The sequence below is a fragment of the Sander lucioperca genome, chromosome 19 (genome assembly GCF_008315115.2).
Source record: "Sander lucioperca isolate FBNREF2018 chromosome 19, SLUC_FBN_1.2, whole genome shotgun sequence".
In the NCBI taxonomy this organism is placed as follows: Eukaryota; Metazoa; Chordata; class Actinopteri; order Perciformes; family Percidae; genus Sander; species Sander lucioperca.
In genome coordinates this window covers 2,790,892-2,812,892 of record NC_050191.1, presented here as the reverse complement: position 1 = coordinate 2,812,892, position 22,001 = coordinate 2,790,892, and the positions used below count along the sequence as shown (strand labels likewise).

At 41.9% G+C, this 22,001-nt stretch overlaps 1 protein-coding gene across 9 annotated transcripts; it reads right to left on the bottom strand.

The window, feature by feature from the left end:
- Window positions 1-4,073: 4,073 nt before the first annotated feature.
- On the bottom strand, window positions 4,074-18,923 carry LOC116061306 (protein NLRC3-like). Of its 9 annotated transcripts, XM_031315427.2 has the most exons (10): window positions 18,855-18,923; window positions 18,646-18,775; window positions 13,845-13,973; window positions 13,443-13,547; window positions 12,768-12,874; window positions 8,452-10,645; window positions 7,278-7,451; window positions 6,308-6,484; window positions 5,486-5,659; window positions 4,074-4,553 (listed from the first exon to the last, which is right to left on the bottom strand). In XM_031315427.2, the coding sequence occupies exons 2-10, from the start codon at window positions 18,747-18,749 to the stop codon at window positions 4,544-4,546; spliced, it is 3,174 nt and encodes a 1,057-aa protein (XP_031171287.1). In that variant the 5' UTR covers window positions 18,750-18,775; window positions 18,855-18,923; the 3' UTR covers window positions 4,074-4,543. The 9 variants fall into 9 exon arrangements, with proteins under 9 accessions (XP_031171287.1, XP_031171313.1, XP_031171305.1 ...); XM_035995094.1 differs by lacking the exon at window positions 18,855-18,923 and having other exon boundaries at window positions 4,081-4,553; window positions 8,452-10,641; window positions 12,766-12,874; window positions 13,867-13,973; window positions 18,627-18,648; XM_031315445.2 differs by lacking the exon at window positions 6,308-6,484 and having other exon boundaries at window positions 4,078-4,553; window positions 18,646-18,881.
- Between the last annotated feature and the right edge of the window lie 3,078 nt (window positions 18,924-22,001).

Here is a 22,001-nt window from a genome sequence, read left to right as displayed (position 1 = left end):
GGACGCGATCCCCGCTCGCCCGAGGGAAAGTCCTGTGCTGTTTGACCCATCCAGCCCCCCAACCAACCTCCCTATGCGGATGTTTGGCTCTTTATACTACTTCCTACCATTTTTGTGCTGTGGCCATGAAATATGCTTCCCATTGAAATACATTACTTCACATTTTCGTGCTGGCCACCACGTAAAAAACGAGAAAAACGTCCCCGTGAACACGTATCAATACATTAAAATAACGTCACATTTACACAAACTGCCGTGAGACCGGGCTGATACTGCGTATACCTGCGTATCACGTAGACTACATCACTGAGATATTTCTGACACTTTGGTAAACAAAAATGTATATATAGCCAGACTCTGGAGATAAAACTGAGATTAGCTCTCATATTCAACTTGTTCAACAGTTGTTTAGTTAAACACATTTAGAGAGGATTTGAATTGCTAGTAATCTAATATTTTATAGCTTTGAAGATTAATTGATTAGTTGTCAATGAAATTAATCGCCACCTGTTGATTAATCAGTTTGTCCTTTTTTATGATGTGATATTTTTTCTGACATTTTAGAGACTAAACTATCAACTAACGATCCACACATTATAATCAAGAATGAAAAAAATAATAATTCTGTAGTCTTAAAATGCTGTTGTCTGTTTTTACAAGCTGCCATTTTGTGTCACAGATTTTACCATTGTGGTCATTTTGATAGAACATAAAATATATAAAAATATAAAAAATATGTTAACACACAAGCTGCTGTAGGCTACATCAGCACATCATCATCACAGGTTATAAAAACAAAAGCATCATTGGGGTGGCAGTAGCTCAGTCCGTAGGGAGTTGGGTTGGGAACCGGAGGGTCGCTGGTTCAAGTCCCAGTACGGACTGAAGTACGGAGTGTGGATTGGTAGCTGGAGAGATGCCAGTTCACTGCCAGGTGCTCTTGAGCAAGGCACCGTACCCCCCCAACCGCTCAGGGTACTGGTCCAGCACTGGCAGCCCACTCACTCTGACATCTCTCCATTTGTGCATGAATAGGTCCTCAGCATGTGTGTGTATTTCAGGCCTGTGTGTAGTGATTTCTAACAAACAGAGTGTAAATTGTAATTTCCCCACTGGGGATCAATAAACAGTATACATTATTAAATTATCACCAGTTCACTTCTCATTTCCCCCCCCCCAGTGAAAATAATAACGTGGACAACGCTCTTCTTCAATTCAATTCAATTTTATTTATAGTATCAAATCATAACAAGAGTTATCTCAAGACACTTTACAGATAGAGTAGGTTTAGACCACACTAGAGCTGTAATTGGGCCTTAAAAGTTCGGCCCGACAAGGCCCGAGCCCGACAGAATTCGGCCCGAGCCCGACCAGTACATATTGATTGACAGATTTTTAAAAGCCCAAACCCGTTTACAGCCCGACTGAACAAAAGGCCGTCTATCAGCAGTGATTAGAGCGCATGTCGGAAAACAGCGCGGACACGCTCTTCATGCCGCGGGCGGGCACACGCACCACTCGGCGGAAAAGGGAGAGACACACACAGCTCTTTTGTCTTCCGTCAAGATGAGTAATTTATACATGTTTTAACATCATTTTTTCATGACTAACAGAGGCTATCGGCCACGTGGAAGTTGGAACAAAGAAATAAAATAAGTCCTCCAGAAGCCAGCCTCCGTTTCACCTCCTCAGCATCCATTTACACGCTAATCGGAACGCATCACCTGACCGCGTTACTGCGCAACTCGGAGCGAAAGCCCGAGCCCGTGTAACATGATAGAAATTAAGACCGAACCCGTCGGGTCCCGTCGGGTTTGGGCAAAGATCTTCAGCTCTAGACAACACTCTATAATTTACAAAGACCCAACAATTCTAGTAATTCCCCCAAGAGCAAGCATTTAGTGTACAGTGGTGAGGAAGAACTTCCTTTTAGGAAGAAACCTGGGACAGACCCAGGCTCTTGGTAGGCGGTGTCTGACGGTGCCGGTCACAAGTTAAATAAATGATCAGTTCACTACTTTCATTGAATTTGGGTGTTTTATTACATTTTTAGCATTTGAAAAAAAAATGTACAAAAAAAGCACAGAAAAAGTGACCAAAACGTCGGGAAAAGCGACAAAAGTGTAAGAAAAAACCAGCCTAAAATGTTATAAAAAATGTGTGAATTTAAAATTTGGACCCAGAAAAAAACAAAAAGTTGCTAGCAGATGGGAAGACAACACAAGGGTTAATCAGTTTGTCATTTTTTAATGATGTGATATTTTTTCTGACATTTTAGAGACCAAACTATCAACTAACAATCCACACATTATAATCAAAAATGAAAAAAATAATAATTTTGTAGTCTTAAAATGCTGTTGTCTGTTTTTACATATTGATATAACATATAAAAATATAAAAAATATGTTAACACACAAGCTGCCGTAGGCTACATCAGCACATCATCATCAGAGGTTATAAAAGCAAAAGCATCACCAGTTCACTTCTCATTTTCTGACTTTCCACTGTTGTTCTCGGGTCAATTTTGACCCATTTTCAAAAAGTTTCTATATCAGAAATTTGGGTTTCTCAACCAAATTGTCAAAAAAAATAATAACGTGGATGGTTCTATACAACGCTCTTCACAAGTGAAATAAATGATCAGTTCACTACTGTCATTGAATTTGGGTGTTTTATTCAATTTATAGTATTTGAAAAAGAACGTTGAAAAAAGTGACAAAAATGTCCAAAAAAAAAGCACAGAAAAAAATGACAAAAACATTGTAAAAAGTCACCAAAACTTTGGGAAAAGCTTCAAAAGTGTAGAAAAAAACGGCCTAAAACGTTATAAAAAATGTGTGAATTTAAAATTTTTAGCCAGAAAAAAAACAAACGTTGCTAGCAGACGGGAAGACAACACAAGGGTTACTCAGTTTGTCATCTTTTATGATGTGATATTTTTTTTGACTATTGTGGTCGTTTTGATAGAACATAATATATATAAAAATATAAAAAATATGTTAAAGTGCCCATATTATGAAAAAAATCACTTTTTCTGGGATTTGGGGTGTTCTTTTGTGTCTCTGGTGCTTCCACACACATACAAACTTTGATAAAAATCCATCCATGCTGTTTAGAGTGAGATACGGTTTCTGAATGTGTCCTGCCTTCAGTCTCTGGGTGAGCTGGTCAACATCGGCACAGCTTGTGACGTCACAAGCCGAAACGAGCAGGCTAACCGCAACCATTAGCTCGTAGCGTTAGCATGCTAACGCTATGGCTAACGCTAGCATGCTAATGCTAGCATGCTACCTCGTTCTCAGTAGCAAAGCACTGCTACAACACACAAGTTCACCATAATCTACAAAAGAACTACTTCCATGTGCGCCCTCATTTAGAAGTCTCCCAGCTAATCCTGCCTTGTAACTGACCCAAGTTGTAGAAACAGCCTTTCTTTTACTGTCTATGGAGCTAGCTAGCTGACATGATCTACATCTGAGCTACTGGGCATGTGTAGTGCAATCAAAGATAGTACAGAAGAAGAAAAAGAAAAGAGGTCTCACTCTGTAGCTAAAACAGAGACCAGCTGAAAAGAGGATCTGCAGCAGTGAGAGAGAGCGGTGCAGTACAACAAAAATATGGTGTTTTTAGAAAATTAAACCATGTAAACCTATTCTGGTACAACCTTAAAATACAATTATGAACATGAAAATGAGCAGAATATGGCTGCTTTAACACACAAGCTGCCATAGGCTACATCAGCACATCATCATCAGAGGTTATAAAAACAAAAGCATCACCAGTTCACTTCTCATTTTCTGACCTTCCACCAAATTCCAGACAGTGAAACCTTGATTACAGACTTTTTTCAGGTTTCATAAACTTCTTTCTGTTTGTCGCAAATTAACTTCCAATGCTATGTAAAAATATGTGAAAATTAACTGCAATACTCCATTGTTCCACAGGGTGGAACTGCAGCAGAAAGCAAGACAGTAACATATAAAATATACATTTAAATGTGTTAATCTACAGCAGAGGTCTCCAACCTTTCTTCATCTAAAGGTTACTTTAAAATAACGAAAGTGGCCCAGAGCTACTTGCATCACACCGCTTACATTTATTTACGTAACACACATAAGCTGAATGAAGCTGCTGTTTGCTGAAATTGCAAAACCCAAAGCTTATGAAAAACCTTCACTTCATGTCAAGGTACATGTCTATTTTACACTTCTTTTAGCCCACATAGTTATAGCTACATCACTGAAAATATTCCCATCACGGTCCAAGAAAAAATTACCAGCTTACACGTCTATGGCCCACAAAGTTAGCTACCTCACTTTTAATATTGGGGTAATTTGTGTCTCAGTTTGTCAACCTATCCACGAGCTCCCGGTAGCTCGAGAGCTACTTGTTGGAGACCCCTGATCTACAGTTATGTTGTCATAGAACAAAAAATCTGCAGAGTCTCTCCCAGTTCAGATTATCTGTATGGATAAAAGACACAATAAATAAAACCCGGGTAGAGGAGAAGGTGGAGACGCTGAGCAGCAGCAAAGCAGTCCAGTCACTGCAATCTAAAGAATAGAATAGAGATTTTTTGTCATTGTTTTCAACAACAAAACACAGCAGCTCTCAATATGACAGTTAAATCACAGATGAACAGAAATATTAAATTTAAATAGTAAAATATAACAATCAAGATAAACACGATGAGGTGGCACAATGTACATAACGTTATTGTTATAGAAGAAGAAAACAGAAGAGATAAACCCCTTTCTGTTTTATTTTGCATGTTCAAAATACATTTCAATCAATCAATCAATCAATCTAGTTGAAGGTTAAAGGTCCTATGACATGCTGCTTTTTGGATGCTTTTATATAGACCTTAGTGGTCCCCTAATACTGTATCTGAAGTCTCTTTATATAGACCTTAGTGGTCCTCTAATACTGTATCTGAAGTCTCTTTCCCTAAATTCAGTCTTGGTGCAGAATTACAGCCACTAGAGCCAGTCCCACAATGAGCTTTCCTTAGGATGTACCATTTCTGTGTCTGTAGCTTTAAATGCTATTGAGGAGGAGAGGGGGGGGCAAGGTGGAGGGTGGGGGTGTGGCCTTGACCAATTGCCATGCTTTGCTTGTTTGAAAGCCATGATGTCTCTCTCTCTCTCATGGGTGGGCCAAATTCTCTGGGCGGGCAAAGCAGAGAAAGGGGAGGTAACCTTTCTCCTTATGACCTCATAAGGAGGAAATTCCTGATTGGCCCATCTGAGCTTTCATTTTCTCAAAGGCAGAGCAGGATACCCAGGGCTCGGTTTACTCCTATCGCCATTTCTAGCCACTGGGGGACCATAGGCAGGCTGGGGGAACTCACATTAATGTTAAAAAACTTCATCAAGTGATATTTTCATGCCATGGGACCTTTAATAGGAAATACTGGATCTTTGTTTTGATACTGTTTAGTTCAATACTGCTGAAACCAGCGTGGACGGAATCCAACTCTACTTACAGCAAAGTCTCCAAACTACAGAGTGGATTCTCCTTCAGATCACACAGCAGCTTCACGTCTGAATCCTGCAGGTTGTTTCCTCTCAGGTCTAGCTCTCTCAGATGGGAGGGGTTGGACTTCAGAGCTGAGGCCAGAGAAGCACAGTTCATCTCTGACAAACTGCACCAACTCAATCTGAATAGAGAAGAAATTATTTTGATAAAAATCTATTTCTAATCCAATCACATTTGTTCAGGTTTTAAATATGTAGCTCAACTTCACAAGGGTTTCTTGCAGCATGGTATAGTGGAGGTCTTTGCAAGGCAACTTGTCAGACAAATTCATTACTTGGCAAAAAAGAACATGTGCACAACAAATGTTTAAGTCAGTAGTTGGCAAAATGTTTTCACCAGGGCCTCTCTTTTAGATTACAAAAAAATCACTTAAAACTGTTTTCCACAATTTTATTTAGGAAAATATTCAACATTTCAGACACATTCTCAAAATAATAATCCAGAGAAACAATAATATGACTTAATGACTAAATAAATAAAAGAAATAATAATAACAAAAAAATATGTAAAATGGGAATTAAGGGGATAAAAAAGCATCAATAACATAAAATTGTAACGAGACAAAACAAAATAGTTCTACATAATTCTTGTAAAAGTTCAACTTTAGTTTTGTTACTTTTTGTAGTGTCTATCAGTTTGAGAGACTTAATATATGTTACTTGAATTCACATAAAAAAAAGTAATATTTATCAAATAAAACCAATAAGTTCACTATTTTTTAAATTAAATTAGGATATTATGATTCGTTTTATACAATATATAACCTGACCTCAAGGTTTCCAGTCCACAGTTTGGACTCTCTAGGAAATCACACAGCAGCTTAACTCCTGAATCCTGCAGATTGTGACTGTAGCTCAGGTCCAGCGCTCTCAGATGGGAAGGGTTGGACTTCAGAGCTGAGACCACAGAAGTACAGCTGATCTCTGACAACCTGCATTCACCCAATCTGTAAAAAAATACATGTTGTATTCAACAATACATTTACCAAAAGATCCATCATGCATAAGTTAACATTACTGGGTCCTAATCAATGAGTTTTTGAGTAGAATCACCATTTAGACCTATTAACATCGGCAGTACATGCACATAACATTAGTCTTGTGTAGAGAGCCATCTGGAAGGGCTTTGAAACTAAACTTGCCATTCAAATAACATTTTCTTTATCCATTTTTGCATAAGGAACTGTGTTTCTGCTAGCCATCCACAATGTTACTGCTGCATAGCTTTCTGATTTCACAAACTACGGAGCGGCCCAAGGCCAAAATCACAGAAAGTATATACTAATATATATATATATATATATATATACACACACACACAAGTGGAAAACCTCTGGGGCAGAAAAATGAAACCAACACGGAAGTGCTAAAAACAGCAGTTCCGCGAATGGCCACTTCAGGCTGGCTCTGAAAGTGAGTCAATGCCCATGGACCCCATGTAAAAATGCCCAAACTACACATTTTTTCCGAAGTAAGACTTTGCCTCTTTGTGCTCTAGGCTTCATCCAGCCAGTCTCTGCTCCGTCCACACTCCGCCTCTTTGCCCATTTTTTTAGGTTAGCCAGGAGTTAGACAATGCCAAGATGGCGGAGACGCCCAAATAAAGCTTACAACAGCTCTTCAGAAGCCTGTGACAGGAACCACATCCATATTTTATACTATGACACACACACACACACACACACACACACACACACACACACAAAATGCTAGACAAAACAAGACAGACAGAGAACTGACCCCAGAGTTTCCAGTCTACAGTTTGGACTTTCCAGTCCAGCAGACAGCAGCTTCATTCCTGAATCCTGCAGACGGTTGTTGCTCAGGTCCAGTTCTTTAAGATGGGAGGGATCGAACTTAAGAGCAGAGGCCACAACTTCAAAGTGAGTGTCTGACAGCTCACAGTTATGAAGTCTGTGAATACAGATACATGTAAAATATGTTACCACAGTTCATTAACACATACTACCAACAATATTATGATACTAAGTTAATAGAATATCAGCAAGGTGTCTCTTTAATTGAAGTTCCTTTAGCAAATTTTAATTAAGGACACAAAGGAGGATATCCATAAGGTGAAAAGTAAACTCTGAAATCTGACGTCTTTTATTTAATCGAAAGTCACGGGAGTTGTAATTCCACCACTGGGCGCACTGTGGACTTCCTGGTGGGTGCCACAGTCGGCTATAATAATTTGTTTCTCCATTTTTGATTCAACAACATGAAGACATCTAGACTTGGTAAACCCAGCCTGATCTGCCGGCGATTTGATTTCTCCCTGCAACTCAGGCTGGAAACCTGTACGTTTATCTATCCTGCTTCCGTTACAAATTTGCGGGAACCAATCACAAACTGGCTTATCCAGCTGGCGCGCTATTGGCAGGTTTAACATGATGACGATAGAGAAGCAACCAAGCAGCTTTTTGTTTACATTCAACAAGCCGGCCACCGAAATGCAGCACTCCATGGCAACAGCCCGTTGTCGCTGCTACGTCACCTGGATCGTTGGTCTGATTGGTTGAAGGACTATCCAATTGCGTACAGAGGCATTTGAACTATGCGCGTTGATTACGCCTCTTGTGCAGTAGAAAATACAGAGCAGACTCCCCAGACTAATGTTCAATCTTAAAAGATTGAGCTTGGTCTGGTGATAGCCAGATAGAGTAGAAGACATCAGGAGACTCTAAGCAGCAATAGGCTTTCATGGCATAGCATCACATGAGTTTGTTGCGCAAGCTGAACAATTTTTATATTACTCGAATATACATACAATTTGTGTTGCCCAGTGCAAATTTGCGTCAATGCATTGACTTTGAATGTAACTGTGTCAGGTCTAACGTTTGCTATGCGTTTGGTGTGATCACACTATAATTCTACATTGATTAATTTTGTCAATAACAATGCATTCACTCACACAGCCTTTCTGCAGTTCCTCACAGCTGGGATCAGTCTCAGCTGTCCCTCCTCTGATGTGTTGTACTTCCTTAGGTCCAACTCATCCAGAACCTCCCCTGACATCTGCAGCATGTAGGCCAGAGCTGAGCAGTGGATCCCAGAGAGTTCCTTCTGTGATTTGCTCCCTGACTTCAGGAACTCTTGGATCTCCTGATGTATTGTTTGGTCGTTCATCTCCAACAGACAGTGGAAGATGTTCATGCTTCTGTCAGGAGAGATTACATTGTCCATGTTCATCTTCTTCAGGTTGTTGATGGCTGTTTGGATGATGTGTGGACTGTTGTTTGTCTGACCCAGCAGGCCTCCTAAGAGTCTTTGGTTGGACTCCAGAGAGAGGCCATGAAGGAAGCGAACAAACAGGTCCAGGTGGCCATTTTTACTTTTCAGGGATTTTTCTGTGGCTCTCTTCAGGAAGTCATCCAGAGTTGAGACAGAGTATGTATAATAATAACGAAGATCTTGGTTGTAATCATCGTCTTGATCATCGTCTTGATCATCGTCTCGATCATCGTCTCGATCATCGTCCCGATCATCGTCTCGATCATCGTCTTGATCATCGTCTTGATCATCGTCTCGATCATCGTCTTGATCATCGTCTCGATCATCGTCTTGATCATCGTATTGATCATCGTCCCAATCATCGTCTTCATCATCGTCTTGATCATCGTCTCGATCATCGTCTTGATCATCGTCTCGATCATCGTCTTGATCATCGTCTTGATCATCGTCTCGATCATCGTATTGATCATCGTCTTGATCATCGTCTTGATCATCGTCTTGATCATCGTCCCAATCATCGTCTTCATCATCGTCTTGATCATCGTCTCGATCATCGTCTCGATCATCGTCTCGGCCCAGTACATGTGCCTTTCTGTTGGTGTAACAGTGGAAAATGTAGACTGCCGCCAGAAACTCCTGAATGCTCAGATGAACGAAGCTGTAGACTTTTTTCCCCCCGAAGATCACACTCTCTGTTTTGAAGATCTCTGTACAAACTCCTGAGTACAGCGAGGCTTCTGTGACGTCCAGACCACAGCTCTCCAGGTCTTCTTGGTAGAACATTAGGTTTCCTTTCTCCAGCTGTTCGAACGCCAGCCTCCCCAGCTTCAGAAGAACTCCCCTGTCAGCTTCCGTCAGCTCCTGTGGACTCGTCTCATGTCCCTCAGCATACTTCTGCTTCTTCCTCTTTGTCTGAACCAGCAGGAAGTGTGAGTACATGTCAGTCAGGGTCTTGGGCAGCTCTCCTTTCTGGTCTGTAGTCAACATGTGGTCCAGAACTGTAGCAGTGATCCAGCAGAAGACTGGGATCAGACACATGATGTGGAGGCTCCTGGATGTCTTGACGTGGGAGATGATTCTGCTGGACAGCTCTTCATCACTGACTCTCTTCCTGAAGTACTCCTCCTTCTGGGCGTCAGTGAAGCCTTGTACGTCTGTTACCCTGTCAACACACGCAGGAGGGATCTGATTGGCTGCAGCAGGTCGGGAAGTTATCCAGACGAGAGCCGAGGGAAGCAGCTTCCCCTTGATGAGGTTTGTCAACAGCACGTTGACTGATGACTTCTGTGTGAAATCAGACACAACCTCCTCCCTGTTCTGAAAATCCAGTGAAAGTCTGCTTTCATCCAGGCCGTCAAAGATGAAGAGAACTTTAGAGCCAGCGAGCTGCTCTGCTGTGACCTCCTGTAATGCTGAATGGAAAACACGGAGCAGCTCCAGAAGACTGTACTGCTGATCCTTGACCAAGTTTAGCTCCTTGAACGAAAGTGGGATCACCAGACTGATATCTTGGTTTTCCAAACCCTCGGCCCAGTCCAGACAGAACTTCTGCACTAAGAAGGTTTTTCCAATGCCAGCGACGCCACACGTCAGAACGACTCTGATGCTTTTCTGTTGGCCAGGTAATGCTTTAAAGATGTCGTGGCACTTGATTGAAGTCTGATGGAGGATCTTCATCTTGGAATTTGCTTCAAGCTGCCAAACCTCGTGTTGGGTGTTAACCTCTTCACTCTGTCCTTCTGAGATGTACATCGTAACGTAGACCTTCTTGAGGTGGGTTTTACTTCCTATTTCATTAGTTCCTTCAGCCACACGTTCAAATCTGCTTTTCAGACTGATTTTTTGTTCAACTGACACCTCCTGCTGAACACGATCTATTGGACGAGAAGGAAAAATGTGAGACCAAAAGAAAAATGTTTTGAGAATCTGATGATTATTTTTTAGGGCCGACTGAAGGCAAGTCACAAAAAACATAGGGTTTTAAATGTTTGTACAAATCTTTAATGTCTATCATAGAATAGAATAGATCTTTATTGTCATTGTTTTCAACAATTAAACACAGTTTAGCAGCTCTCGATATGACAGTTAAATCACAAACAAACATATATAAAATGTAAATAGTAAAATATAACAATCGATAAATAAACAAATAAATGAGGTGGCACTATATACACCTAATATTATTGCACACAAGTCTTTATAGAGGGAGTAAATGGAGAGGAGGATTTGTGCTTTTGACTGCCTGGGGGGAAAAATAGGTTTTTCAGTCTGTTGGTTCTGGATCTGATATCTTTTTCCAGAGGGTAGGGGGGAGAACAGGTGATGTCCAGGGTGAGTCCTTCATGATACAGCTGGCTTTCTTTTGGAGTCGGCCAGTGAATATGTCTCTGAGGGAGGGTAGTGTTGTCCCGATGACACGCTCTGCTGCCTTCACCACCCGCTGCAGGTCCTTCATGCACAACATAGATGCAGATGATGTGGTCCTGATGGCATAATTGGCCTGTGACCTTCAGTACTCACTGCATCGGTTCGCAGCTGATTGTTAAGTGGCTGGGATGAGGATTAGCACCTCTAAATCTAAGGACATGATTTTCAGCCAGAAAACGATGGAGTGCCAGGTAGGGAATTAGTCCTTACCCCGGAAGTGGAACGCAAAGGATAAAGACTAGTTTTCCAAGTGCAGTTCGTTTGGGTAGGTGTAAATGCAGCAAGTGTGAATGCAGCAATTGCACTCAGATGTGCCCTTAAGCAGACCAAACAAGAACACTGGCAACTCCTTGAAGAGGTGGTCTCGGTCAAACCAGCTGCCGCTAAAGTTGGAGACAAATGCCGGCAGAGCAGAGCAAAGTATCCGTGAGCAGAGCAGATTTAGAAACAATGTCTGAAAAATGATTTCAAAGAAATGAGCAGGTTTGACCATGGAGACAACCAGAACACAGGACCTTTTTCCTGTATTTACTTTCATGATCCCATCCCAGACAAATAAACTGAGTGAACATTCTTGCGTGGTTTGTAATGACGCATTTTGGTTTGCTTAGATATTTCTGTGTGAAACAAAACTAAACCAAGGGGAAATTGCTCCAAGTTTACAAACTCATCAACTGATTCTGACCAGAGCAAACCAACTACAGGTGAAAAAACGCCCTCAGTCACCCGTAAGGAACTCGGAGTAGAGCCACCGTGTGGAAGGCAGCCAGCTAAGGTGGTTTGGGCATCTGGTAAGGATGCCCTCCTAGACGTGCCTGGAAGGTGTTCCAGGCACGTCTAGCTGGGAGGAGGCCTCAGGGAAGACACAGGACTAAGTGGATAGACTATATCTCCACCCTGGCCTGGGAACGTCCAAGGAATGCTCAAGGAAAGGGAAGTTGGGGGTCCCCTGCTGGAGCTGCTGGAGCTGCTGCCCCTGCGACCCAAGCCCGGATAAGCGGATGACCGTGGTTGGACGGTGCACAAAACAACAAATAAACCAAGAATAATCTTTTTTTCACACATTGTAAAAAAGGCCATGCCCCTGTGCATGCATTCCCATTATGTATCCACTGTGCCTGATCACGCGCTCTGCACGTGCACTCTGCACGTGCACGGAGGAGCAGACATCAGCTGGACTTGACTTTAGACTGCGGCAATTTCTGATGGACCGTTCCTTATAATATTATTTATATAGGTTACACAAAAGCCTTTGTGTTTGCTAATCTTTAATTGATAGCTCATTGCATTCAAGTTATTATTGTTAGACATTGATATCGCTCTATGCTCTATTTAGCTTAGGTTTGCCTTTGCTATTGGTCTTTTAATATCCATTCTAAACAGTCTGTATTGCTGTGATTTGTTGTTTACATAAACCATCTAAACCGCAGCCCTGGACTCTGCACCTCCTTTCTCACGCACTCTCACCTGAACATTGAAATAGTGTCCTGACCCGACACCCTGAAGTGATTGTTGCCACACCTATTAAATCATATTTACACATTCTCTCACACACACATGATGACTTACTTTGTACAGTGCTGGTCTGACTGGCTGTCTGCAGTCCAGCTCTTGTTCCAGCTCTGTTGCCGGACAGCTGTTCAACCATGAAAACATGACTCTGTTTCCTTTTGTCTCTGTGGAGATGAACAAGTTTTTTATAACACATTATAGTAGTGGTAGTCTAGATCAACGGAAGTTCATTTGTGCATTGACGTTCTTTTTGGGAAACAACGACAAACTTCGAGCTGACAAGCTACAAGCTGCAAATGTCAAGTTTTTAAGAAAATGTGGACGGTGCAACAAGCCTGGCCTGCTTAGTTCTTTTGGGGAATGATGGTAAAGATATACAAAGAATATGTTTACGGTGTTTACTCTGTAACTGGGACGTTTTGGGACTGATTGGTGGGATTGCTGTGGACAAAGTACACACAGCGATACACTGGTAAGATCTAATGAGGTTTAACCATTTATCCAGCTATTGTGTGAACAGTTCAATAAATGTAATATTGTATAGGGCATTTTATTTTGCGGGGTGCAAATGTTCCACCAAAACAAGTTCCTTCCAGAGACTATTTTGCAGAGATTAGTGCCGTGCAAGACGATTGTGAACCCAGAGGGTTATTTTCTCCAGCCAGACCTTACTCCACAACGCTGTGAAGATAGGTCTGGCAATGCTAGTTCACAACAAAAACAGTCTCTTACTTTGTGTCTGAAGGTCCTGGTTCATTACTGAAGAATGGGGGTTCGTCTTTGGAAAAGTCACTCTTCATGGACAGAGAGCTGGACGCTGGAGACTCTGCTCTCTGTCTGTGGAAACAACATGTTTTACACATATCATTAGTACTTAGCAGAAGAAACATTTACATGATCTGTATCTCCATATGCATAGGATATAGACAGTACCAACAGGCCCTCACACCTAAACAACAAAATAGGTCAATTTTCTAGTGACTCCCTAAAACGACAAATATGAACGTTGAACGTATAAACTGTGATACGGCCCATGGTCAATGCATATTCTGCAACAAAACTAAAAGCTACAATTGCAAGGCAAATAGATAATTTCCTATCTGGAAGTTGCTGGTCTTCTTTAGGTTAGCTTACAGTAGAAGCCGTTTCCCATAACTCTTTGTGTCTGAGGGTCCAGGTTCATTACTGAAGAATGGAGGTTCATCTTTGGAAAAGTCACTCTTCATGGACAGAGCACTGGATAGTGGAGACTCTGCTCTCCGTCTGTGGGAACAAAACATTTTAAGCCCCTGACACACCAACCCGACGGCTGACTGTTGGCAGTAAAGCCAGTCGGACTGATCAGTCGGCTCCCCGAGGTCCAAAAAGTGCCTCAGAACACACCGAAGCGATGCCGTCTTGAGCGTTCTGCACATGCGCGAGATGTAATACAAAAAATGAAAACCGGAAATGACGAACGCGTCACGTGGGTCTGGCGTCTCCAGCCGATAGTAATTGCGGCTTGTCCGAAATACGATCTCATATTTTACGAAAATAGTTCACTGAAACGTGTTTCTGAAAACATTTTAAGAGAGAAATAGGCCCTACAGTTGCTGAATCTGTCTTCATTTCAGATCGACAAAGGTCAGTTTTTAAAGATTTCCGACCGATTTTGAGAGGCGTTCGTCACTCATCCCGCTCGTTATTTCCGGGTTAGCAGTCCACTAATCTGATTGGTGGAGTGAGACCGACTGCCCTGCCCTCTGACCCAGCAAGTCAGGTCGGCCAAAATGAAGGCCGACGGCTCCTCTAACAGACGACGGCACGGAACACACCGAACAGACTCGAGTCACCGACCTCACCAGACTGTCAGACGGCCGATTATCGGCTCGGTGTGTCAGAGCCTTTACACACATCATTAGTACTTAGGAGAGGTAGCAGTATCATGATCATAATTTGATAATACTTAATCTTTATTTCTCCTTCGGTATATATATATATATATATATATATATATATATATATATATATATATATAGTACCAACACAGACTCATACCTAAACAACAAAGCAGGTTGATTTCCAATGAGTCCCAAAACAACAAATATGAGCGATATGGTGCGTTCCATTTGTACTTGGAAGTTGAATTTCCAATTCCAAGTCAGAAACCTCAAATGGAACGCCCTCTGAGGTTGGATTTCCGACTCAGAAAAGTCAGATAACCTCACGGTACCCGGCACAAAGGCCACCTTGAAATCCAACATGGCTGGGCCGTGCATCAACAGTAGTGAAAGCTATAGTAATATACAGTGTATTAGCACTTTTGTGTCTCATTAAATCAGCCGTACACACAGTCCTGTCCAACTTCTATCTGTGGACAGTTACTCTGTTTGCACAAAAAACAGCCTAATGTATTGTTATCAACTGGTATTGCTAGCAATGGCTAACCTGGACAGAACAAAACTACACTGAAATTCCGACTTATTAAATGAAACACGCTCAACTCGGGTGTGAGGTCACTCCCAGCGCCGGCTTCTGACTTCCAAGGGACATGGAGCACACTATTAGATTTAATGCTGTAACATGGCCCATGTTCAATGCATGTTCTCAAACAAAACTAAAAGCTACGACTGCAATGCAAATAGATATGTTCTTTTGTGGAGAGTAATGGCAACAGAACTGGTGAGCCAAGCCAGCGAGTTTGCTTAATTTTTGCATAGCTCCCTTCTAAAACCACTTCGGTTGCACTTTACTTGAAGGTATTTACATAAGAGTGACATGACACTGTCATGAACGTGTCATAAACATTATAAACAAGTCATAAATGTTTATGACATAACGCTTCTTTTATTAAGTGTCATTCGGTTTTTGTAATGACAAGTTATGGTTAGGGTTGAGTTAAAACTCAACGTCTGGGATGGGTGCTGCGAGGGGCACGGGCACAACGGGACCACTGGTGTGAATAAAACACTTAAAAACCTCCTTAAGAAACCAAGTTGGGTTATATAAAAGCTGCTTAAAGACAGCTGGATATTAAAAGCAGGTTAAAAGAACCACTGGACAGGACGGACAGTGGGAGAATAACATTTTAAATAAAAATTTAAATAAAAGGTCTCATCCACACCTGCCTTGCCCTCTCTCCTGGAGAGATAACAAAAGGGTTAGGGTTAGTGTCATGACAATGACAATGAAATGCTGCGTTATTGACTTTAGACCAGGTTTTTGTTGGTCAATGGTGTGATCACTTCCCGCTGCTTCAAGATAGCAATATGCCCAGAATGCACCTGAACACACCTCCCTGTAAGACCAGCACGCCCAGAATGCACCTGAACACACCTCCCTGTAAGACCAGCACGCCCAGAATGCACCTGAACACACCTCCCTGTAAGACCAGCACGCCCAGAATGCACCTGAACACACCTCCCTGTAAGACCAGCATGCCCAGAATGCACCTGAACACACCTCCCTGTAAGACCAGCACGCCCAGAATGCACCTGAACACACCTCCCTGTAAGACCAGCACGCCCAGAATGCACCTCAACACACCTCCCTGTAAGACCAGCACGCCCAGAATGCACCTGAACACACCTCCCTGTAAGACCAGCACACCCAGAATGCACCTGAACACACCTCCCTGTAAGACCAGCACACCCATGGGCCACAGATGACCGCAGGTGCCAGTGGCGGTTCTATACGGAGGCCTAGGGAGCCCGTGCCTCCCTAGACATGTCCCTGGCCTCCCCTGTGGTCCCCCCGTGCTGACCAAATAAAAAAATTATGAATTTATTATGGTTTTACACACGAGCGCCAAAAGCAGAACTAATGTGCGACGCAACGTTCTACACGGGTAAATTAGAGCGGTGCACCCAAACACTAGCCTGTAGCCTGCAACCTGCAACGTGTGGCGCTGCTCTCTGAATGAGACAGCAACTACTCTTGAAGAGAGCAGAGGAGCTACGATTTCTCCTGTTGGTAAGCAAAACGATTTCATCTCCTAAGTGACTTGTTGTTCTTGCACATAACCGTGTTCCTTTTGTTCCTCACACTGATAATGAAATCAAGTTTGTAAATGTCTGGTCTCGAAATGTTTAGAAACGTAATCATATCTAAGCAAACTCATCGAAGCAGAAGCGAATAACCAAATGTCAGTATCCTTGCTAGGTCTACACAATGTTGTGATGTAAACCATGTAACTTCATCTGTCTTGGCTGTTGCATTGCGATAACAAATCCATTTGAGTAAAGTAATCAACAGGCTATCTGCCCGTGTTAAGTAGGGAGGGATGGTTAGGCAACGAAATGTAATGCATGCCCCTACGTTTTTTTTCTTTTAATAGTTATCATGAAACGAGGAAGGGACATAGCATCCTTTTTTGCCCCAGTAAACAAAAAGTGAGAAAAGCAGCAGTGAGAGAATCAAATCAAGGTGTTGAGGAGCAGAGGGAAGAGCCAAAGGAGTCGGAGGAGGTTGGAGAGAGGGCATGTGATGAAAGTGAGGGCTCTGACACAGAGAGGGAAATTACAGAGGGTGAGGAGGATGAAGAAGAGGGTGAGGAGGAAGAAAACATACAGGGACAGAGAGAGGAACAGCCAGAGGGACAGCAAGTGGATCCATGTGGATCAAGTGCTGCACCATCAGCTTTGTGATGAAGAAGGTTCTTACTATTTGCAAAGCAGTGCAATTACAATTTCATTGTAGGCCTACTGTGTGTCCTTAAAATGATGCTTTCTGCTGTAAATTCTTTTTTGTGTCAATATGGCATATAGTAAATACTTGGCCTACATTTTGAAATACATGCAGATATACATGCATAAGTAAATAAATATTGTAGTTGTGCTCAAGTTTACTGTTCATATTTCTAAAGATATCAGCAAGTCCAAGAATGATGTACCAGTACAGCCCAACTTGAATATATTCCCCAACCATTTTGATGGGGGACAGAAGACGGAGCTTCAGGCCAAACTGCTATAATCTTCATCCATGGCTCCAGTATTCTGTCATGATGGACTCTATATATTGCTATGCATGTAGATGTTTTTATTGAAATAAAAATGTATTTTTCATTGCCCTACCTCTCTTGCACCTGCACTCACGCTTGTACAAAATACATGTTTATATGATTTTAAAGTAAAATAAAGTTTATACTCTTTAAATATCATTTGTTGCTATTTTTTAATGTGCCCCTCTGGTTAAACACTGGCCCCTCCTTGGCCCCCCTAGTAAAATTTGTCTAGAACCGCCACTGGCAGGTGCATTTGCTATTTAAACGACGTGGGCGTTGGACGGTCTTAAACTAGCAAAGAAACTTACGTCGTACTTTGCGCCATGCCGGGTGCTAGATAGGGCCCTAAGTCTGCTCTATTAAAATAATTTATATTTTAAAAAATACCCAAAACAGTGGCATTACAGGATGGAAATACAGACTAGAAAAGATATTTAAACTTGCTCTGCCCTCTAGTTTGTTCAGTCTTTCCTGCTATGCAAAAATTTGCATATTGTATGTTCAGGGATGGCAGATTGATAAGCAGATATGCTATTTATGGCTGGATGTAACTTTTGATACATTGCGGTAAAAGTTGCTCTCCTATTGACTTTGTCCTATCAGTGTGGCTCTAATGAAAAAATAGTGAAGACCACTGCTTTAGATAGTTCCTCCTTTAGTGCCACTTTCATGTACTTTTTTCTGTTTTGTTTTATTCTCCTCTATTTAAATATCTGAATACATGTTATGTGTGTGCAGTGTGTGGAGGAGGCTACAACAGGATTTTATTGTACAATAAACCTTATTGTGCAATAAACCTTGAACCAGATTATGTCTCACGAAAAATAAGGTGTGGCAGATTTGGCAGACATCCCGAGTGACTGAATAAAATAAAATCCTCATGTAATTATACAAGAACAGTATTAAATTACAGATTCTTCCACGGATGAATTTACAACAGAAACAGACTCTTACTTTGTGTCTGAAGGTCCTGGTTTTTTACTGAAGAATGGAGGTTCCTCTTTGGAAAAGTCACTCTTCATGGACAGAGAGTCCTCCTCTTCCTCCAAATCACTCATTTTACCGAATCTGGAATGTAAACAATCTAACAAATCGGATAAAATCAGCAGATTAAATCAACAGGAGGAGTAATTCTTACTTTCAGGCTAAGTGTTAACACTCACCCTGCCTGGGACTTCCTGTTTTCCTCCTGCTCTGTCGTTCTTCTTCTTCTATAAGATTCCGGCAGTGTAGACGCTGCTAAGCGTATTACTGCCCTCCACAGATCAAAAGTAAATTTAAACTAGATTTTTACATACAGTCCTGTATCATGCAGGAATTGAAGAACTGTATTGGATGTCAGTTAATGTTCCTCACTGTGTGCAAACAAAGATAAAACAAAAAAAGCCTCAACAATATTCTTCTTTTCTACACTATACTTTTTACATTCCAGGAAAACATGCTTCACTGTCTCGAGACTCCCACATTCACACAAGCCAGAAACGTGCTTTCCTACAATGCACAAATAATAATTTAACCCACAATGCCCCAACCTCAATCTACACAGTTTCACTGAGTCCCTACGAGACAGAGATGTACAGAAGTTGTATAAAAAAGAAATGTCTACCCCTGACTTTTTTCCCACCCTCTCCGCCATTCTTGTGTTACACCCTCTTTAATTCTTTCTCTCATTTCAACTCTCCCCAATGATAGATGGATATCTGTCTTCTCTTCTTAGACTCTCCTTTGCAATGAGGTGCACCCGCTCCTTCCCCCTCACCCCAGCGTGTCAGGGAACCCAGCAAAAAGTGATGTTACAAGCAAACACAATTCTAAAAAACACACCCAAAATGTAATTTAGAATTTCTGGACGAGCTTTAGATTTTCCTACCCTTAAAAGTTTCTAGAGCAGCTGCAGAATCTGAACGGATGATGACTTCTCTAAATCTGGCTTCCTCAATCCACCATAGAGCCCATAATATTTACATTAACTCAGTTGTGAGAACAGAGCTTCCATTAGAAATGCGTCAGCAAATCTTTAACCCAAACTGCTCCACATACACCCCAAACCCAGCTCTCCCACGTACTTGATCTCTAGATGCATCTGTAAAAACAATCAAAGTGCTCTCACTGATTAAATTAAGATATTCCATTATTTTTGGAGTCACCTCCGGCTTATGTTTTTCCTGAAGAAAACCAAGATCAATATTAAATTCCGGCAGGACCCAATAGGGCATAGGTAAACATCTTGTATGCTCTACACTACACTACCTCCCTGTTCCAATCCCAGCTTCTTAGCCCCTTGATTTACATTGGCCAAAACAATTATTCAGTGTGCCAATGTGCTGCAATAGCAGCAATCGGCAGAATGACTATTATCCCCCATACTTATTATTAATCCGCCACATTTTTGTCCCGCTACTAGTCACGGAGCATTGCCAAAAAATGCACACAAAAGACTTCAAAACGTGTGTAATGATCGGGAATGGTGTGCTATGACTTTTCTAAGAAATTTGCCACGTGGTTTTCACAAAATCGGCAAAAAATGCCAAGGAATTTCCCATAGACTTTAATGGGAAATCTTTGGGAAATCGTTTAACATCGCTCAAAACAACCCCTCTTTGGGGCAATACTGTATCGCCATACTTTAATGTAGAAAAATAATTAAAAGTTTAAACCGAAGACAAGAATTTAGCCTTTATTGGACTGAATGGGCATTCTGATATCAAGCACGGTTTCTACCAAATCACAGTTTATGTATCATCCAGTTTTCAGACCGTTTCAGATTTTCCAATGTGTGTGTATGGGGACGGGATGTTGAGAGCCAGAGGGGATGACAGAGGGTGAAGCTGTAGTACGAGCCTCTGAAACTTTTCCAAACAAATTGCTCTCTCCTCTACAGTTTTCACTCTTCATGCTTAATGGTTGGTCAAAATGTAGGAAATTTTGTGCCGGTCGCAGACATGTAACTATGAAATCCACGGGACTTAAACTTTTGGCTCTGTTCAAACCAACTGCCAATAGAAATAATGAAAAAAAATATCTGGAAGGACGTAGACGGTTCCCTGCTTGTTACCTGCTCTGTGTCGCATATATTTGACACCACAAACATAAAATCAATGTGTTCACCAGACTTTTATCTTTCTTGTATTGATAATATATTAGCAGTTTGGACCCACGTTTTTGAATTACAGAACAAACTTGAGAGGTATAATTATCATTAAATGGACATGTTTGACCCATTAAAGATACTGTCTCCAAGAGGGGTTAACTGAGGTGAAGCTGTGGTACGATCCTCTCAATAACCCAAAAAAATTCCATTTGGTCCTACAGCCCACTAGTCCGGCGATATTACAAATCCCACTATGGCCAAGCCAAGACCCGCCCTTCAATAGCATTTATTGGCCAGGTGTCCATGCTTACGCAAGGTAACGTAATCCGATTTATACAGGTCCTAACCCCGGACCAATCGACTATCCTAACCTTAACCACTCGTGGTAAAATGCCTAACCCCCAATTTCCACCGGCTGTGGAACAGCGATCCACAGCCCTCCGGAGCAGATACGCAGAGCTTCTATTTTTTCCGGACGCCGGAGAGCTCCGCAGCAATTCAGCACACGGCAGATAGTGGGGGACAGGAAGTCGAGCGCAGAAGCAAAATAAAACATCCGGTTAATTTTCAAAATAAAATCCACCGTGCTCACGGCGGATCATATTTCCCTGCACTACACCTTGAAAACACAGCTCAGAGTAGTTTCCCCTCTACTCCTCTGGATGGAAACTAACTGGTGTTGGTTTTGTGGTTCTATTCTACGTGAATTCGTGAGAAATTGTGGGTCCTCGTGACTACAGCTGTCAGTCATGGCCGCAGCCGTGCCGCAACAAATCCGGACCTAGTGGGTATTGACGGAGCCGGCATGCAGCAGAGCCGGTCCGCAGACGTCCTGCATTCAGTGGAAATCCGTACCCCAACCAAGTAACCCCAACCAATCATGCTGCTTCATAGGGCTGGTCTTGGCGTGGCCATAGTGGGATTCGTAGTAATAATTTGACTAGTGGGCTGTAGGACAAAACAATGGAGCGTCGGAGAAATGGCCAGTCCCCCGTTCAACGCACCCCCTTTTCTGTTTAAAAAAAACGTGTTGCTACGTTTTGTCGGGGCTCAACGTGGACCTTAATTCGGAAAAAATATAGGCCTTCATGGTAGTGAACGGGGAGAGACAAATTATTTTTTGATCCCGTTTGAATTGAGCCATCGTTTACAAATATGATGTACGTCCATTTAAAAGATAATTTTTCAACTGAAGAAAGTCTCGGTTTATCGTAGGTTT

Excerpts from the sequence above, each read along its gene's own strand:
- LOC116061306 (XM_031315427.2), bottom strand. The coding sequence starts at position 18,749 with ATGAGTGATTTGGAGGAAGAGGAGGACTCTCTGTCCATGAAGAGTGAC. Across the intron at positions 13,548-13,844 it reads TATGGGAAACGGCTTCTACT|ACAGAGAGCAGAGTCTCCAG; the intron begins GTAAGCTAACCT and ends TTGTTTCCACAG. Across the intron at positions 5,660-6,307 it reads TGTGGACTGGAAACCTTGAG|ATTGAGTTGGTGCAGTTTGT; the intron begins GTCAGGTTATAT and ends TTCTCTATTCAG.